Source organism: Anoplolepis gracilipes, chromosome 8 (genome assembly GCF_047496725.1).
Source record: "Anoplolepis gracilipes chromosome 8, ASM4749672v1, whole genome shotgun sequence".
Lineage (NCBI taxonomy): Eukaryota > Metazoa > Arthropoda > Insecta > Hymenoptera > Formicidae > Anoplolepis > Anoplolepis gracilipes.
Genome location: NC_132977.1, coordinates 10299762 through 10320525, shown reverse-complemented (window position 1 = coordinate 10320525; position 20764 = coordinate 10299762). Strand labels below are relative to the sequence as shown.

Sequence of the window (20764 nt, the reverse complement as noted above, 5' to 3'; positions counted from 1 at the left end):
GGAATATTAAATAAATGCAATAAACAATTTGTTATTTTTTTTCTAATTATGTTGTAAATTCAAAGATTCTCAAACGCGAAATATTATACGAGACGAGCATGCATTTTTTAATAGATATATCGACACGTGCATAACGCGCACAGGGGAACGTCAGCCACCCGGGAATATTCTGCGAACAAAGTACGTCACAAGGCACATGAGGCTAGACGACAGGTGGTCGTTCTTCTCTTGAAAGTCAAGACTTCGATGAAAATCGTGAGCGATCTTTCATGTAACTTCGGTCCGAACGCCCCGCGATGAAAGAAGATAAAGGGCCAGAAGAGCGTGGCCGGTGATTGAATTGCGGTAGCCAACGGAAGTGTGGTAGCGAAACGAATGGCAGCACGGTGCTTAAAATGCAATTTTATTAACACCGAACGCAATTTCGATATTCCAAAATCTCGGAAATTTAAAAGTTCATTGAACATATTTTAAACATCATCACCATTGATACAATTATACTTGAAAATATTTAAATATCCTCTATTACATTGTTTTATACATATACCATATTATCCGAACAAAGCTCAAGTTTTAACAGTAATTAAACGATAGATTCATTTAAATGTCTTTAGATCGATGTACCAGTTGTTATGAATTTAAAGAAGTATTTAAACAAAAATTAAGAGTTGAGAATACTCAATTAAACTTGCACAATAAATACGTATTTTAAATCATACTTATCAGTAATTGTTTTGAGCAAACACAAAGTACAATCCTGACTGTTGCATAAACCTCGTCGACACAAGAGATATATTGCTTAGGAACTTCCTGGTTCTGGTGCATACTGGAATTGTGCGGCTACGGAACTCGCGTTAGAAAAATTATGCAGAGTCAGATACTAGATAATATTTTCATTTCCAATCCCTTGAACATGTCCTATTCGAGGAAATCATGGCGATTATCGGACATTAGAGAACGAGACGATGCACGCATGTGTGCACGCCCCCGCTCGACACATAAAGTGTCACGAATCAGTTTAGACTGTCCGTATATGCACGCACGCGTACGTATTTCCACGCGTGCATTCTTGAAGCGAAGACGCCAGCATTATAGTTCGCCTACGTGTATACTGAGTGTATCAAAAGTCTCGCATACTTTCTTTTGTTTAACAAAAATCGGATTAATAGAAATCGAATTTTATTGATTTAAGAAAAATGCCTTTAATAAACATTGCGTTAAAGTACAATTTATGCATATTTTATTAATAAGAAGTATATGTTAAAATTTATTATCATCTCTTTTATTATCATCTGAAATTGAATTTGTATAATTTTTTAATCTCCATCAATTTCTTTTAATTCGTAATTATTGAATTTGTAATATATCCATTTGAACAAAGCGCGCGACTTTTGAGACACTCTGTATATTGAACCGATTCCCGGGAAGGCATTTAAGCCAACCAACCACCTGCTGTTAGTCTGATGCTGTTCACGAACATCTCTCTCTTTCTCGAATCTTCTTCTCGCTCTGTCTCTACCTTCGCTCCTCTTCCCTGCGTCTGTTGTCCTCCGCCACTAGTATCCCTCTTGCCACTCTCTCGTTCTCCTCCTCTCTTCCTTACCTTGTATTCAAACGTATTACGGCATCGTGCCGATTCTCATCCAACGGATGAACCAGAGTTAGTTATGCAAGTCGAAAAAGCGTAGAGAGAGAGTGAGAGAGAGAGAGAGAGAGAGAGAGAGAGAAATGCAGGCGAGAGAGCAACGCAGCAAGGTCATCGCACAGCGACGGCGATGATGACAGAGATTCTCCCTTGACCTCTTGATCATCAAAGATACCGCAAAGGTACATTCCATTAAGTTTCGGTACAATCTTAGATGTTATATTTAGGATAGCGTCTCTCGATAGGGAAATAAATATCGAGTAGAAAATTACTTGCACAATTTCCATTTCCTTTGCTACCTATTTTCCATTGAAGGTGAATCGTTACTTTACTCGTCGCACTACCAGCTTCATGCAGATTATACAGACAGACGGAATGACGTTTTTCAGCGTTCCCAGTTCCCAGTAGTCGGCGACGAGCAGCGACTTTACAAGTGCATTAAAACGCAGAGACGCCGCCACGCTACTTAACCGCGGTTATCAACGATCATGATGACGAGGTAAATAAAAAAAAAAAAAAAAAAAAAAAAGACCACGCTCGCTCTGATAATGGTACAGCGCAGTAATTCGTAAGTGTAAGTCGACGATAAATGCCGCATTCCGCGCGACGCGCGACGCGCAACGCGCGCTTCACACCGACGCGACGCGATGCGAGAAATTGCCACAGAGTTAACGCAAAATTAACGTTCGACGGGTCAATGGCATATACGCGATATAAGATCAGAGATATAATAACGACGAGTGGCGTCCGGTTCGCGTTTTGTCGATCTAATTAGCGCCAGATTGGTTAATTGCCCTGCGGTTTTCCTAGACGATCGAGCCGATCGTCGATAAGAGCAGTAATGAAAATACATAAATAGACGGGTAAATCGGACGGGAAGAAGAGCGGGGAAAAAAGCTTGAGAGACAGAGAAGGGTAATTCCCCGAGCGGAATTGCGAATGAGTGGATTGACCTGGACGATGTGAATCTCCAAGTGGACGTTTCTCCTTCTCCGATCGAACGGAGAACGCGAGAAGAAATGGCGAGCGGAAGCCTCACCCGAGACTGAACCCCGCAGTGCACAGGGAACGCGGAAATGCACCGGCAACAGGCGCGCAACAACGGTAGATAGATGCTTGATTGGACGTCGGATTAATTAAAAGTCTTGCTCGCCCCTCGTTCGTCTCACCGCGTCATCGTCGCGTCGCGTCGCGTCGCGTCGCAAAACGCAATTTATTTCATGAAAGGCCCACCGAAATTAAAATCAGGCACTTTGGCATTTCGGCGTGTATCCCATGCGCCATATTTAGAATCTTCAATTCGATGCAACATTTTGTGTATAATATGTATATTTTCGAAAAAGAATTCAGAGTAAAATCTGCACTAAAATGTGCAGAGAGTGAGAACGATAATTCGCCAGATTGTATATATCGATAGTTGAATACAATAACAATGACACATTTCATTCCAAGTCGAGTTTATCAATAGTACTTATTACGTAATGCAAATCGTACGACATATTACATATTTGTATTGAGAGGCAGGCATACAAAAAGGTAATTGATACGCGATTGTGATATGGTATTTTTTTACGATATCTACGAACCATGCGATAAGCATTGTTGCAAAAGACTAACTCGCTTGCGATTGAATTGTTGAAGACTATAGCAGTTGCATTGACATTCAATTTAATGATCTCATTGCATTACTATCAAAATATCACATCGAAGGCACTAAGGCCAACGGTTGCCGATTGAGAAATGGCTTAGCTAATTGAAACGTACTGCGTAACGCGAACGGTTATTTGTCCCAATTCTTAGCAATAGTTTTACATTTGATATAATATAAATTGAGCGACTAAAAGAATTTCTTCAGACCTTCCACTTATGTCAAAATATATGTCATTACATATACATACCGTATCATTATCATATTCCACATTATTATTCTAAACTTTTAATATAATAAATTGCAAACGATATTTATGCAAACAAAGTTGATTAATAGTCCGTGACGTTAAGATTGCCAACACATGTTGATCCGACAAATGTTTTCGCTGTTAAGATATAACAGAATTTGTAAAACCTGTTATATTTATAATGCGTTTCGATGTAACAAATTACGTTATATCGTCTATAAATATTACGCATATATCGCGATGTTAAACCATATATCGCTCATCCGTCCATGATGATTTTCACGACGATATTGACGTACCTGACATCGTCAGGTATTCGGCGCGAGTGGTCCGTTGATTGAACATGAATTTAATTAAAAGTCGATCTTGTCCTGCAAGTAGCTTTCGTTGCTACATGGTTATTGTTGTCGATGACACGGCTGTTAAAGCGATAAAGGACGTTAAAGGGTGTCATGGCAACTCGGTGCGTTCTATCGCCGCCTAATGATGTACTCATAGCACGTTTAAACGCTCGTAAATTAGGACGCGATCAGTTTTAGCACGATTCTTTCCGCTTACGAGAACAGTTCTTATTTACGAGCAGCGCTCGGGGGTCACCGTGGTTTATCGGCAAAATAGGATACGCATACGCGGAGGATACGAACCCCGAATGCGAATGCGAATGCGAATGCGTTATGCGCTAATTCTGTAAACTTCTCGCTGCGCGATTTACATCTCGCGATTACGTCACGTTAACCGCTTCTTATCTCGGCCATCAATCGGCAATCTTGATTTAACCTACACATCGGAAGATCTCGATGCACCCTCCATCCTAATGATTGGCGCGAGATATCGCTGGATAGGTATTAGATCGTGAGATAACGCGTGATAAAAGTGCGAAAATTTATGCGAATTGATACCCGTGGAGACTACGCAAATTGACCACGAATTGGTTTAACTCATGGATTTACTCGCCGTGAAAGTTCGAACAGGCCAGTCAAGAAAATATCAAGCAACTTTGCAAACGTATACGAGGTCTACCGCGTCGTAAACGCCAGAGCGAAGATACACGTGTCGGAGGGTAGGAGGAGAAAGAGGAGAGAGAGAAAGAAAGAACCCGGGCGGATGGTTGAACCGATCGTATATCAAGCGTAATAGAGAATTGCCCCGGTAATATACCGGAATAATTCCAGGAAATCCTAGACAGTCCGTTATACTATAATTATAGGAGAGAAGTGCGAGAGAGTAAGTTCTCGTATCTCGTCGTTGATAATAACGCGTGAAGAATTTGCCGGGCGATCGCGGCGCGAAAGATAAAAAGTTTCTACGAATCGTATACGATGACCGTCGCATTGACGCGGACCTGTTTCCTGCGCGATATATGTAAATCAAGATAAATAAATGATTATCCTGTCAGAAAGAGAGAGAGAGAGAGAGAAAGAGAGAGATGAGTCTCCTCTCTTACCGTATACTTTAATCAAATAAATCATCCACACACGCGCGCGTTTCTTATACATAAACGAATTATAATTACCGCTAATCATACCATTTCGCATTACGAGTACATCTGTACTGGATCGAGTGAGTAATAATGTCAAGATTGTCCAGATGCCAGTGCATCTAACGATATAATTCGACCGTATTTATCACAAATTTATCTCACATATATTTCATTTATGACTTGTAAGATTATTTTGCGAGTGTAAATCTTAACGATCAACTTTTATTTTGCAATTTCCCTGTCATCAGGTTTTTATCTAGAGGAAAACAATTATATTCCCTTATTATGTCATGCTAATTGTAAGTAATTTTAAATAACATTAAAAATGCAAGATGGAATATTTCCGTTTCGTGCGTTAATAGTTAATATCTCTCTCTCTCTCTCTCTCTCTCTCTCTCTCTCTCTCTCTCTTTCTCTCTATAATCAAGGAGACATTGAAGTTAAAAGCCTTCGATCCCGGAAGAACGATACGGAATTTCTCACGAGTGCTTCCGTGACAAGAAGAGGCGAGAGAAAGACGGGGAGACGAAAAGAGCGGTATCCATCTGATCGGATCGGATCGGATCGGATCGGAACGCGATCTGTCGAGTTATCGGTCTTATCGATCGGCCAGCGTAACGACGAATTTCCGTCGAAGCGAGAGAGCGAGCGGGTAGATTAAGGTGAGCGTGCGCGGAAGGGAAGGCGGGAAAGGTAGGGCAGAATGGAAAAGATGATTGGTCGGGAGTGAGAAGAGAGGCGCGGATCCTATCGGAAAGTAATTACCGGGCCGGTCGTGCGGTCGTAATTAATCAAATTCCGCGTAGGGATGACGCGACGAAAACGAATCGGCCCCAGGGGAATCCATTAGTGAAACACGCGTGTCTCGCGTGTATTATCTTCGGCCTGTGCGCACACGGAAGAGTGCGAGCACGCTTACATATACACACGTACACGCCCAAACGCAACATACATACATATTCGTGGCCACTCGCAGAGCCCGCACTCTCGGTACTCTCGCACTCGCGAGGCGTTAGCTTCCACTTGACGCGCACGATCCTTCGATCTTGCACCTTATCCGACTAATTGTGCGAGACTCTCTCTCTCTCTCTCTCTCTCTCTCTCTCTCTCTCTCTCTCTCTCTTTTTTTTTTTCCTTTTTCTTCTTTTTTCTCCGTCCGGGAGAACCGTGACGGATCGACGGGTCAATCGAGGTCGTCACTCGGCGCATCTCGCTCCGCGCTTCTTCTTGCCGCTTATCTCCGATTACACCGAGCGGAGCCATCGGTTTTCCGCGCGCGAGAGCTGGGAGCGCGGAACGGATTAAGTGTAACTCGGAAGAAGAGCCGATTCAGAGAGGAGACTGGGTTAACTGACCCTGAGCTGGCGATTCGCGCCGTCCTTTACTGGATTATAGTGTGCTATAATACGCAAGATAACCGCAGCGTGTCCCGCCAACTCGGAGTTATCCGCTGTTTGATGGATGTTTAACCCTTTTCCACGATAAATCTTTGTGAACAGAAATCTCGTCGGTTTATTTTCCCTCCGCGTGTCTATATTTCCACGCAAATATTTTAAATATCCCATCCGATCCGGGACATGTATAGGTAACTTGGCAAACGCGGAAGGATTAATCCGTGATAATAGAATAGCATAAAACGCATCACGTAAGCGTGAAATTTCTCTTCCTATCGCTTCTTATCGTTTCTTACTTGGATCGCGAAAATGATTACAATTCGTAACACCAACGATTTTGTTGCGACGCTAACCTCGCTACGCGGTTCTTTGTTTTAACTTGGCAACGTAATGGTAAAATAATGAAACGCTTTATTATATATTGTACGGAGAATAAAAGTAAACGCGACTCGTAATAAAATACTCGAGATAATGCTTTTTGCCTAACAATATCATTATTTACGGTAGATAGATCCTTCTTATTGCTTATCGTCGCGTCGTTTACATTATAAGATAGACGGTGCGATCGTGTAATGCGAAACGACTTTGAGGATAATTTCACGACACATAGCACGAATACTTCTCTATTAACGCCAAGTGCAATCCTTAATGTATAACGCAAATGGAGGCAATCTATCGACGCGCACCCGTCCCCGTCGCCTTGCCTCTCGACTGTATAAGTCGTAAAATAAAATTTCCCTAATAACAGCCGGTTTCTTGTAATATCAACGATAAGTAAGGTCGTAACATTCTCGCTGACGATACAAACAGAGAAAGGGAAAAAAGAAATTAAGTATATACGGATGGTGTCGAGACACACGTCTCGACACCAAACGATATTCGCGATTAAAATTATCACGTGCTAGTGTTAGTATTTGACACGTTGCTCTCTGTGACTAGCGATTAGCATGCAGGCTTAAAATGCTGCATGCATGTAAATCATGTAATGACACATCTGCGTCGGAGAAATTCTCAAGTACTTCGTTAACTGCTCCACATCCATAACTGCCTGTCCTATCGATAGGCCAATCAAGCTGTGCGAGCGCGTGCAATCGACCACCTACACGACGACTTTCCTGCAGCGTGCATCGGAAAGTGCTTTTCCCTCTGAGCGTTCCAGCCTGATCGGTCGCGGGTCGCGGGTCGCGGGACGAGGATGCGTGCGACGGAATGCGCCCCAGAGCTCGATCGTGCGCCGGAGAAAACGCTCGAGACGTGGGATCGCCCATGATCGATCGCGAAATTAAGTGTAAAACTAAACTCGCACTCGCGCTCACGGAATCTAATCTCGCCTGCAACCTTCCGATTCCATCGATATACATATATATATATATATATATATATATAATTCGCCTCGTTTATTCTGTAATCCGATATAATGAAAGCGAACAATACAATCTAATGCAAAGAAGAGAACGTACTACAAGAGACTATCTTGGTAAATTTCATCATCGTTTTAAAATAACCGCTAACGTTCCAACGAAATTTTTATGGACTCTAGAAATGTGACATCAAAGTCTTCGTAAAACATATGCTAATAACATTCAAACTTTTAAACAATCTAAATATAATTCTTAGCGCGTAATACGTTTATTTTTTTAAGTTAATGTTTCATTAATCAATGTCAAATTTATATATATATTTTTTTTTCACGGTGACAACGTGAATGTATATTATTGTTTATTCTATGAGGATGAAAACTTTCACAACTGGCGAGCCTACATTTTCACGGAATCACGAAATAGGACGTTTTGATGCACGTGCAAATGAGGTCTACGCTCGGCTTAACCCGACGCTTGCACTTTCCCGGTCGCACCAAGTGCATTGGAAAGTGTGCGGCTCGCACGCAGTTTCCCGTTCCTTTTCTCTCGCGCCTTCATCTCTCGATTACCTCTATCTGCATTACAGTATAGTCCGGTACCGATCTGCCTACCGAGCGCTTTCTCTCCTCGACTCCTCGACGCCTCGACGCCTCGACGCCTCGACGCCTCGATGCATACATACATACATGCATGCATGCATTTAAAATCTCTTCCATCCCCCTTTCCCTCAGTCTCACTCTTCTTCTTCGTTTCGTTAAACTTGAGGGAAACGCTCGGCTGCAGCCAGCCGCGGGCTCTTCGCTATATGGAGTGATCGAGAGTGACCGACTTCGATCGGGATCACGAAACATGGCCCCGATTTTAATGTTTTAACGCCTTTGGCGAATCTGGAGAGTTTCTTAATCATCCTTTATCCCTGTATCTTTTTATATACAACTTAATTGAGTAGTTTCCTCGAGAAAAGGAAAATGAAAAATGTATTGATTACATAGTTTTATTGTCCATTGCTTTAGACTGAACCGAGTCTCTGTGAGAAATTATAATTTTTCAAAGAGAGATATCTTCTTGCAAAAGAGAAAAAATTATCAGATATAATCGAGTATATCGCTAAAATTATACTTTACGTGCGAGGCTATGACAAGTGTTATCACGGTAATCAAGCTTCTATAGATGAGCGTCATTACGATTTTCGTTCATTAACGCAACGATGCGTACCAGTGATTTTATAGTATCCGGTATATCGGATATTTATAAATATTCAGAGACAATCATGTCACATTGGAAATTGTAAATTCAAGTATCTTATAATGTCATTCAAACAACGACATGTTATTTAACAGTCTTATTCGCATTGTCCCTCGATAATATTTAATAACGTGATCCTTAAAGTCACAGAAATTGATTTAAATTATTAATCCCTACATTTTGAAAAAAGGGAATATTTTAAATTATTATCAGTAAATCATTTTTTCTCTTTTTACTATCTACACAAATTTAAGAAATACGTGTTGATCGTGTTGAACGAAATTTCTTTCGAAACTTCATAAATTGCTTATAAGTCGCCAGTGATGTCGTTATAAAGCGGCTTTATTGGGTGCGCTTGTAATCCCGGTATGACAACCGCGAGGTGGAGAAGGAGGAGGAAGGATATCGTACGATCGCGTAGGGATTTTTCTCATCCTGTCTTCCGCGATCTGTGTGCATGCAGCCAGGCTCGCCCAGCTGCCAAGGATTTTACGAGCCGTACCTCTCTTAACAGCGTTATGCACCGTAGACTCTCGAGAGCACACCTCGGCCCCGGGTCCCGGGTCCCGGGTCCCGGGTCCCGGCCCTCTCGTAGGAGTTGTCGAGCAATCACCTACTTCTTATAACGTATACACCTTCTTACCGCCTCTATACTCTTAGTAGACCCGATTAGCCACTCGGTATCGGTTGTCCGCGCGTTGCGTGCACGCGTGTGAAGGGAAATTTTTTGAAAAAGTATCGGCGCGGCACTAAAGCTGAATTTTTCGCGGAATTTCGCGCGCGGAGAATAATCTCTCGCGGGAATCCATTCCGAAATTGCAGTTTTCTCTCATGAATATTATTAACCGCCAGCGCAAAGTAAAACGCGGAAAAAGACTCGCATTGAAAGTACGTATACCTAGCTGAGCCTTGGGCTCGTTTCTTGCGTAACGTCGATATGAGAAATTCGAAATTTATGAGCGAGAAATTCCGATAACTTGCCTTTTTGCGCGATTATTTGAGTAAAATACGGTACCCTGTGCATTTTGAACGCGAGGACGATCGACGAGTTGTCCAATACCTCACCACCCACTATCGAGAAACGAGAGGAGGACGCTGGGTAATCCAGGCAGACATGGGAAACCCGATAACAGATGGTTATCGCGCGGTGCTGCTAAGAGCGCAAGAAAATGATGGTAATCATTTACACCGATAAGGATAATTCTGTTTTTTTTTTCTTCCGCTAAACCATCGCCGCCGTTAGATTATATTTTCAACTGTCGGGCCGGTGTAAATTGTTCGAAAGTAGCGTTTTTGTCAAAGAAAATCACGCGATTCGTCGCCATGTATGTTTCACTTCATGGTAATCTCCTGGCGACGCATCACTATAATTAAAAAAAGAAACAAGAAGGATATCTCGTCGCCGGTACTTTGTTCAATAAATAAAAAGATTGCTTAAATGGAGATGAAAAAACGCGATTATCGTAGCACAAAGTGCTCGTTCGTATAAGCTTCCGGCATTCGTCATTAGCGAAAACCAGGTCTGTCGGCCTGGCATATTTTTATATGAAGAGAAATTTCGTTAATGTGCGCCTGTTTAATAAAGATGACTTTCTAATACTAATTGTGCCGACTTGTATCGCGCGATACGGCCACGCGATATAAGTCGTTATTCGATGAGAGACGGTTTGTTTTTTTTTTTTTTTTTTTTTTTTTTTCCATTGGAAATCTAATCTCTATTATTCCTGAAATGAAAAGAAAGAGGATGCGGAATAGTAAATGTGGTGAACGACAGTGTTGCGCGTATCACACGCAAGAGCGATTACACGAGTATACTTTCGCACGATCCGACGCGTGATATTTTCAATGTAGAGAATTAAAGTGTGTAAATGACTGTGAAATGATGTAGCGAAAGATACAAACAAATTTACTCTCAAGATCGAGAATCGTTAAGACTTATATCGCGTTGACAATTTCTTTAAGCAATCAAATTGATGGATATAAATCGCTTGTCAGCAGTAATAAAAGCACGATTTATTTATCAATTGAAGAAAGATATAAATGCATTATGTAAAGATATACGTTATTTGATTATTCTATTATTTTTCATTTATATTGTTTAACCCGCTAGAATCAGAAATTATTTTATTGTCACACGACAATTTTTACACGAAACGTTTTTAAATCATATTATCTCACGTTTAATTTATTACATTAGACACGGTGCAAAGTTTTCGCATAATTCGCGATAAAAGGAGTTTCAATTCAGCGATTCTTGTCCTGTCAACATGTATTAATATATAAAGAAGATTTACATAAATGGAAATTATTTTTAATATGAAATACGACGATACAAATCACATTTGGGCTATTGAGAATACCTCCCATGATAACTTTGAAATAAATAATTTTACGCGTATACACACATACATATTTTATATATTTTCACTTTCAATTCCTCAGAATATACAAACGCGTTATAATAATCTTTATTATACATTGCCTATTTGAATTCGAAGCTACACGTGTTTGTGACATGAATGCTCGCGGGTTAACGAGCGGTGTCACGTTTTGCAATTCGAGCGGGGCACGCGGGCCCAGACAAAACCAGATTCGCATTATGTAGAGTGGTATTACGATTAGAGCCGCGTGCGTTGTAGCACACTGATTGCATAATCCGCTTGTAAATAAGCAGCCGTGCGCTTAATACACTCGCTCGCTCGTTCGCGCCGAAAAAATGCGAGCGTTGTCACCTGTCGGCGGGCAATCGCGCGTTCTGAGAAAGTAGCGCGAGATATATTATAAATATCGCAATTATGACTTTTCAGGAGCAATGCTATCGAGCATGCTGCTTCGCAACTGCAACAGCACGATGGCAGTGGCGACGGCGAACGGTGCACACGCGAATGAATATACATATATCTTTGCCTCGTCGTTGCGCTCGGGAATGCGGTCTATAGCGCGTAGGATCGAGAGCGGACCAACGAGAGGTAGGGAGGTACCAGAAGCGAGCGAAGGAAGGAGAGAAAGAGAAAGAGAGAAGAGACGTACGAGCGAGAACGGGACAAGGGAAACGAGAAGGAGATACGAGGAGAATGGTTGAGAGGGACAGGAAGAAAGGGAAGAGAAAGAGAGAGAGAGAGAGAGAGAGAGAGAGAGAGAGAGAGAGAGAAAGACGGAGAGAAAGATTACAAGGGAAAGGGAAAGGACGGAGGGAGAGAGAGAAGCAGCCGAGTGTGCGTGTAGGAACGAAAACGAGATAGAATGAGAAAGAAAGAGAAAGAAAAAGAGAGAAGAGATAAAAGAGAAGAAGAAGAAGAAGAAGAAGAAGAAGAAGAAGAAGAAGAAGAAGCATCGGTGGGGAGGGGGAGAAGGAGAGCGCGCACGGCAGTCGTAAACGGCAACAATTGCTGCGGGCGTTGCCACTCGAAAGCCCGAGTGCCTAATGCCAGATGTCAGACGGTGGTTAGAGTCATTACGGTCATCACTTCGTACCGCGATATATACCGGCGTCCGAGAGAGAGAGAGAGAGAGAGAGAAAGAGATGCATCCCCGAAAGATGCATCGCTCGCGCGACTACGATGACGCGCGCGTCGCGCGATTCATGCTCGATTCGCAATCTCGATTCTTCGACTCGATGCGGTGGAAAGTGTAGCGACGGATGATCGTCCATCACGCGTCTTCTCGGTCCTCGAGAAGAAACACTCAAAGATGGGAGGAAAGTCGGCGCGGCGCGGCGCGGCGCGTCTCGTCTCGAAGTAGAGCACGCCTGGCTGCATTTTTCTCAAGTCCCTCGTTCTTTTTCGAGCTTCGTTGTTAGAGACGGACGTATTATAGAGTTGGACAAAAGACGCCGTGGCTTAATGATCCTCCGTCATCCTCCGGTTAGGACGGATAATGGGAGACTTGCGCGAGGATGAATTGGAACCTAACCAGTGTTCCCGACGGTGTAGACCGCGCGCGTACGTGTACGCGATATATACAGTGTACGCGTGTACGCAATGCCGTTATTTCTCGTGCGTGAATATGTGCGGATATATTATTAGATTCGATGAATAAATGGAGAATGAACTTTGTTAATAACGCAATTTCTACGCGAGAAAGCAACGTCGAAAAAATTAATTATATTATACATATATGTATATAATTGAATAGCTTATCAATCTGAAAGTGATATCTATATTATTCGATTGAGTTTTCATATTTTCTTTTTAATATTCGTCATTGCCTTCGTAATTTATCGCTATCGGAATCAAACGACGCTATACGTTTAGCGTAAAGTGAAGACGAGAGCAGAGACAGTGGTTTCTCTTAAGAATCGAGCGCGAGGACTCGACTCGCGCGAGTCCAACTTCCAAAACCCGTTTCTACAGCGGAGCCGCCGTAGATCTGGTCTCTGTTCGCGAGATAGAAAGAGCAACGAGCGAGCGAGATAGAGAGAAGGAAGGAACGAGATCGAGAGACAGTCGGAAAGAAAGAGAGAGAGAGAGAGAGAGAGAGAGAGAGAGAGAGAGAGAGAGAGAGAGAGAGAGAAACGTAGCAAGAGGAAAGGGTAAGAGGCCCCGAGAAACGAAGGACCAAAGGGGTGGAGCTGCATCGAGAGGGATGGAACGAAGAGGGCGTCGGGACCCGGGCCAGGACCCCGATTCCGAGAGGGCCCGAACGAAAAATCTGTAATTATAATAATTACAGTTGGGCGCGCGCGGACAACAATTATAAATTATCATTGAACTAGGCAGCGAAACGCCAATAAAATATATATCGTACCGGGGGCAGCCATTAACCGCGGGTCGCATTGCGACTACACACCCTGCCCCCGCCGCCGCCGGATGCGCGTGATGTTGCGTCGACCGATTGAAAAATGCACTCGGCTTATTCCCGTGCAATTTCCATCGGCATTCGGCGGCGTGTAGTCGCGTCGCACGCGGATGACAATCCAACGCAACAAAAAAGGGCCAAGCGCGCGCGCGCGCGCGAGAGACAGACGGACGAGAGAAGGAGAGAAGCAAGATTTCTTCTCTTCCTTTATTTTGCGTTCCTGCTTCGCCTGTCCCTTCCACCGTGTCTCTCTTGCCTCCAGAATCTACGGTCCATGAATCGATGTTGTATGAATGACGAACGCTTTTGTCAAGTCTGTTTCACGGATGAATATATCTCGGGTAGAAATGCGACGCGGCCGAGATGTGTTAAACATATGCAACGAGAAGGCTTTTTTTTTTTTTTTTTTTTTTATCGCGCGCGTTTCGGCAAAGCGTAAAGGAAGCGCATTGACCGTGTCAGGGCGATTTAACGCTCGACGCGATATCGTCGACGATCGACTCGGTGATTGCACCGACGTAGTCTCTCCGGCAACATTATCAGCATATTACATCAGACTTTCACTTTCAGTAACTTTCAGCACCGAGTTTGCGTTGCGTTGCGTTGCGTTGCGTTTAGATTGCGGAAAGAATTATAAAAAAAGAGAAGAATATTTAGCGCCGTTCGCGTTACTCTATAGCTCCTCGATTACGCCGAGGTCTCGATTTCTCGCGGCTCTCTCTCTCGCGCGCGATAGCATGATTACCGCGTCGGCGCGTGAGCCAAGAGGTGTAATGTTACTTTCGACGATTATATACGTCAAACGTAATACGATCATTCGTAATGTCAGACGACAGCCGGTACACGCGTAATCGCTTTAGCAAAACGACGCGATGTCTCAAATTTCAGAGCCGCGCGACCCCCCACTATCTCAACACTTCCGGGATTTGCTCAGCTCTCTACTTCCCCCTCCTTCCCTGTCCTTCATTCTCCGCTCGTCGTTATCCCGTTCGAAACGTATACAAATGCGCGACCGCTCGCACGGCAGGATGTAGCAACGCGCCGACTCATAAAGCACCATCGGTGTGTCGGGACTAACTTGTTCGCGCTCTAACACCGCTCCGGGGAAGAGCGTCTCGTCGTTGTATAGCAGCGGCCCCGGCCCCGCTAAGGAAACGTCGGCGGGATTCCTCCGCGAGCAGCCACGTGGTCGATATAATACCGGAATACGGGGCGAGACGAGAGATGAGAGACGAGAGACGAGAGACGGGGGAACCAACGGAGAGGCGCTATACCCATCTCTCCTCTCGGGTCGGCGACGCTTACGCCCCGAGCGATTCATGTCGCCCCGTTATCCGCGTGTCCATACGTACGCAACACTTTTGCGTACAGTATACTTTCCTCATTCAGGTCGCGCGCTCGTATTCCCTCTCTCTCTCTCTCTCTCTCTCTCTCTCTCTCTCTCTCTCTCTCTCTCTCTTTCTCTCACCCTCCTCACCTTTCCTTCTTTCTCTCGGAGAGAAAACACGCGACCGCTCGCGCGGAGATGCGGAGACGCGGATATGCAAATGAGAAGTCGCGCGCGGCTTTTATTTCACTTGGAATAGTGTACTTCTTTCCCGGAATAAAGATGATGATCGATAACGCGCGCTGCCTAGGTAATCGCGGTACTAATTGAAATACGCCGAAGAAAAGCTCGCGAGTACCAATTACAGCTTTCCCGTAACGTGCATGCCTGACAGCTCACGACGAGCGATGCGTTCGTGCCCTTTGAGCCGCGTGGAAGGTAACCTTTAATGTGAATCTTGGCGACTTTACGCGAAACGACGTGGCTTATGCAATGGTTAAACGCAAAGTATCCACTGTCGCATTTAAGATAATTTGTAGAAGCTCATCGCGACAACTCGGGTAAACGTCTCTCTCAATCGATCGCGATGACGAATCAATTAAGGATTGCCATTTAAAGATTCGATGACGGATTTTCTCCGATTGTGAATGACGATAAAGATTAGTTGATTCTCTTCAAGCATATGTCAATTAAACCTCGATTTCTCGCGAGTATTAGCAAATGCGGCTTGTAACTTTTATGTAATCGATTTGTGCGCGAAAACGATGATGATTTAACAGAAATTAAGATAGAGGAATAAACCTCACACGTGAATCGAGTTTTCTTTCAATATAAATATCAATTACACATGTAGAAGGAAAGAGAAAGAAAGAGAGTGAAAGAGAAGAAGGACCACCAGTCAGACAGTACCACGCTTGTTAAGAGAGATGACAGCGTTACGTCGCCCGACGTTTACACTTTACACCCGCGAACGCGAACGTGAACGCGAACGTTCAGACAAGTGTGGAAAATATTCCGCACGTCATATATAGATATCAAGAGGCATGACAAGCAATTCACAAAATTGCAACAGCCCGCGGACCTATTCCGCAACTTTTTGCCTTACAACCCGGCTAACGAAACAATCGCCGTTAGCGTTACTGATGCATATCTATATATATATATTGTACATACATACATACGTACACGGAGAAAAAAAAATTTTTATATATATATATATATATATATATATATATATATATATATATATATATATATATATTTGTATTTATTGTTTGCGATTCTTTCATTAGTCGAGCTGATAATGTGAGAAAGTGTGAGAGAAATACGAGACTTTTAATGGAAACACAATTATATCGCGCCGCGGCATGTGAAAAGCGTAACGTAAACGTATCGTTGACTTGCACGGCGTGCGAAACACGTGACAACACTTTTCATATAGACTCGCGTCACACACATTCACCTGTCAGGCGATTTGACGCGACTTGACGTGACATTAGCGCCTTGACGTATCGACGAAGGATCTTTGCTTTCTCACATTTCCGTGGCGCTTCGACGTTATGAATGATAATAGAGAAATGGTGATTTTTATCGCACAATCTCTTACCTTGAGAAAGCAGTTTCCGACGGGCATGTTCTCCGGCACGGTGGCGTTGTAGAGCGGCTTCTCGAAGATGGGCTCGTTGTCGTTGTAATCGTGCACTGTCACTCGTACGGTCGCGCTGCTGCTTAGAGGCGGCCGTCCGGAATCGGTCGCGATCACTACGAGGATCGGCGCCGGGTCGACTTCACATTCCACGTGCGCTACCGTGCTGATAAGTCCGGTGATTTCGTTGATGGCGAACCACGACGTGGTGTTGAGGAGGGAGTAACGTATGGCCGAGTTAGCGCCTTCGTCGAGATCGGTGGCGGTCACTTGCAGCACCGACGTCCCGGGCTCGGACGTCTCTAGGAGATGAGCCTCGTATCTATCCCGCGTAAACTTGGGCGCATTGTCGTTGACGTCGGTGACGAGCAATCGGAAGGTGCGGACGGCACGCAGCGGTGGGGTGCCAGCGTCCGTCGCCTCCACCGACAGATCGTAGACGGGCTTCTCTTCGCGATCCAGCGGACGCTCCACCACTACCAGATAGATGATATTGTCTCGCGTGGCCAGACCAAAGTGACCTTCACCACCGGTCAGCGTAACGTTCGCGTTCGAGTACTCCGTTCTAGAATCTGGATCACTCACGGATATCCGGGCGACGAATTCGCCAGGTTGCGCGCTCTCGCTGATCTTGGGGGTCGCGTCGTCCGAGAGGAAGATTACGGTGATGGCCGGCTGATTGTCATTGACGTCCGTCACGCATACAGATAGGAAGGTACTAGCTTCTAGAGGTTGGGCACCGCGATCCCGGGCGACGATCACCAGCTCGTGCCGTTCCTTGGATTCAAAGTCGAGAGCCTTGTTGACGTAGACCATGCCGGTCTCCGAATCGATGCGAAACATTTCCTCGCGGTCGGACTGCCGGCGATTGATGGAGTACTCGACGCGACCGTTGTCGCCGGCGTCGGCGTCAGTCGCGTTCACCCCGAGCACCGGGGTGCCGACGGTCGCGTTCTCCGGCACGCACGCGACATAACGCGTCTGATTGAAGATGGGCGGATTGTCATTGACGTCCTGCACCGTCACGTTCACACGCAGGGTCGACCGGAGCGGCGGCGTTCCGCCATCCAGCGCCTCGATCACCAACTGATAGTTCGAACGCACTTCTCGGTCTAGCGATCCGGAATTCTGCAAGTCCAGGTAGAGGACACCGTCGCGGCCACGTTGCTGCGATAGTCGGAAGACGTCGCCGTGATTGCCGCCGATGATCTCGTAGCGTTGCGTCGAGTATTGATCGAGATCGGGATCCTTGGCCGGCGGCAGCGCTCGTTTCGCGTCGCGCGGCGAGTTCTCCGGGAACTCCACGTCCACGTGGCCCACTGGAAAGGTTGGCGCGTTATCGTTCTCGTCAAGGACATTCACGATGACCTGAATGTTCTGCTGCAACGCTACCAGGCTATACGACGGACGGGTCTCACGGTCCAACGGTACTCTCGTCCTTATTTCGCCCGTCGCCTGATCGACGGCCAGATCCGACTCCACCGATGAACCCGGCACTGACACTATCAGGTACGGCGGATTGTCGGCGTCGATAAAGCCCACCCTGGTACCCGGCCGCGCATTCTCGGAGACCTCCAGGTACTTTACATGCTCGGGCAGAGCGCCCGGGGCGAGGGTCGCTCCCAGGACGAGGAACAGTAGCAGATGCCGCATCCTGGGGGTCTCCAACACCACGCCACGGCCGTCCTCCTCCTCCTCCTCTCCCGTCTTCGTGATATTATCTCGATCTTTCCATTCCTACGCGGCCGCCGCTAGTCCCGCGAGAGGCCGAGGGCGCGATGATGAACGAGGAACGTGTCACTTGTCGCGTCTTTTCACGTCGCGCAGCTGATAACTCACCACGCGGTTAACCTGACAATCAGAGTCTTTCGCCCTGTCCTTTTTTCCCTCTTGTTGCCACAAAATTCCTCTTTCGTCCGCGATAACAAAACTCACGGTGATTAGCACGGCGCTTTCCTTTCTTCACCGGCACCTCTATTATCTCACCTAGATCTAACCCAACATATTTAGCACCAGCACCAACCAACCACGAAATCACTGCTTTTATCCTCGGTACAGTCGGTTTCTCTCGACTGTAATATCACTTACACCGACTCTTTTTCCCGCGGGAAAACGTAGTAGCTTCGTGTTCAGAAAACCGGCAATTGCCTCACTGCGTCGTCGACTTATCGTGGCCGCACGAGCGGTTTCCTGGTGCACGCCGCGACGTAGCAGCGTTGTAGAGACTTTTTTTACTCCAATCGATGTACACGTTCTATCCTTTGAAATCTCTTCTCTTCTCCTCTCCTCTCGCCTTTTACCTCTCACGTTATGCTCTGATTTCCAGGATATCTCTTCTATTTTTCTCCACCAGTTGTAGATACCAGTTGTAGTCGTATATACACTCGCTGTCACCGGCAATATCTCGACATTCCTCACGTTAGATCCAACACCTGATAACCTGGCCGATCAACACGACCGGTCGTGAACCCGGGATGATGGTCTGGCGTCGTACATGGTGTTCGTGTTTCGTTCCGTCGGACACCTCGTGCGTTTGTCCTTGGGACACACGTTTCCGTTTGTCAGCGCGATCTTGCGTAGCGAACTCCCGTCAATCACGGCGCGCCTAATTCGTTCCACAATGTCCTCCCGGACCGGTTGTTATCGTTGTCATTCTTCCTCACGCTTAGTGGCAAACTCACGTAAAACGTCTATCTGTGTGTTGATGAAATTTTAAACCGAGTTAATGAGATACCACAGATGAGATATCGAGAGATGAGAATAATCAGAATGGAAAATGGTGCAAACGGAAAAACAATGACATTACATTTACACGTACCGAACGTATTCTCCAACCTGTCAGTGTACACTCGCGACACACACTAAATAGGATAAATAATGCGCTTCTGCCTGACCTTGCGTACAACACGAAACGCGCGCCAAGTAACACGATACACGCATCTATACGGGTTCACTTAGATACTCGCGAATCGCGATTCTCTCCGCGGCACTGCCGGCACCCGGGACGCGTATCTTGTCCGTCTCTCTTCTCCGTTCATGCGTCGATATCGAGGGATAGGCCGCGGCCTCTCGATCCGAACACTTGGCGAGCTATCGCGCGCTAAAGACTCTTACGCACGTCGTTTCAGAGTAAACGACGGGCGGGAGGAATCGGTCTTACGTTCGCACAGGTCGACGATCCGTATTCGCGAACTCTGCGACGAGAGGCTAACTCGTAAAAGTCCCCTTCAAAGGTACGGCACGAGGTGTTGTCGCGTACTCGAGCCCAACGTCCGTTCCGCGCGGCTTCGAGGTTAGGCATGCACTGACATGGCGGCACCTGCGATGCCTACCCTTCCCTTGACTCGACGGACCCGCGCGCGGTGGAGGGGGGAGGGAGAGGAGAGAGGGGAGAGGACAGGGACAGGGGCCTTCGCGAAGCTGGACCCAACCGACGGCCATCTTGGAGAGGGGAGCAGCGATGCTGCTCGCAACCGGGCACCAGGTACCGGGCACCGGGCCTCGGCATTCAACGCGCTCCTCGGCAGCGAGCAGCTCGAGCAGCTAGACCATACCAAACTCTCTTACCTGCCATCCTTTTACCTTCTCTCTCTCTCTCTCTCTCTCTCTCTCTCTCTCTCTCTCCACCGTTCTATCTACCTACCTACCTACCTACCTACCTACCTACCTGAGCGCTCGGTATGCGAGAAACCGACTTACCGTCGGTGCTCATTCCGCGCCTGGCCCTACGTAGGGCCTTCTGTACGCCAAAAGGTCCTGGAATTTTGTGACGCGACAAGAAAAACGGCTGCGAAAACGTGCCGTCTCCTAGAAATGCGTGTTACACGAAAATAGGCTTTTTGAAAAATTGTCGGAGCGAAAGAACCTGTCAATGTCTCGTACGAATTGTCTAATGACTAATGACAGGCAGAACAAGTTCTGGAATTTTTGCAACGTGACCAGAAAAAAATATCAGAGAGGCTCTAAGCAATA

At 45.8% G+C, this 20764-nt stretch overlaps 1 protein-coding gene across 1 annotated transcript in view; it reads right to left on the bottom strand.

Moving 5' to 3' along the window:
- The window catches only part of Ds (dachsous cadherin-related 1), a 310941-nt gene extending 290832 nt beyond the window's left edge, over nucleotides 1–20109 (bottom strand). The window contains exons 1-2 of the mRNA XM_072898494.1: nucleotides 19611–20109; nucleotides 16754–19486 (exon numbers count right to left, since the gene is read on the bottom strand). Of these exons, the coding sequence (XP_072754595.1) occupies nucleotides 16754–18445 (1692 nt within the window). The 5' untranslated portion in view covers nucleotides 18446–19486; nucleotides 19611–20109. The remainder of the gene's footprint in view (nucleotides 1–16753; nucleotides 19487–19610) is intronic.
- Between the last annotated feature and the right edge of the window lie 655 nt (nucleotides 20110–20764).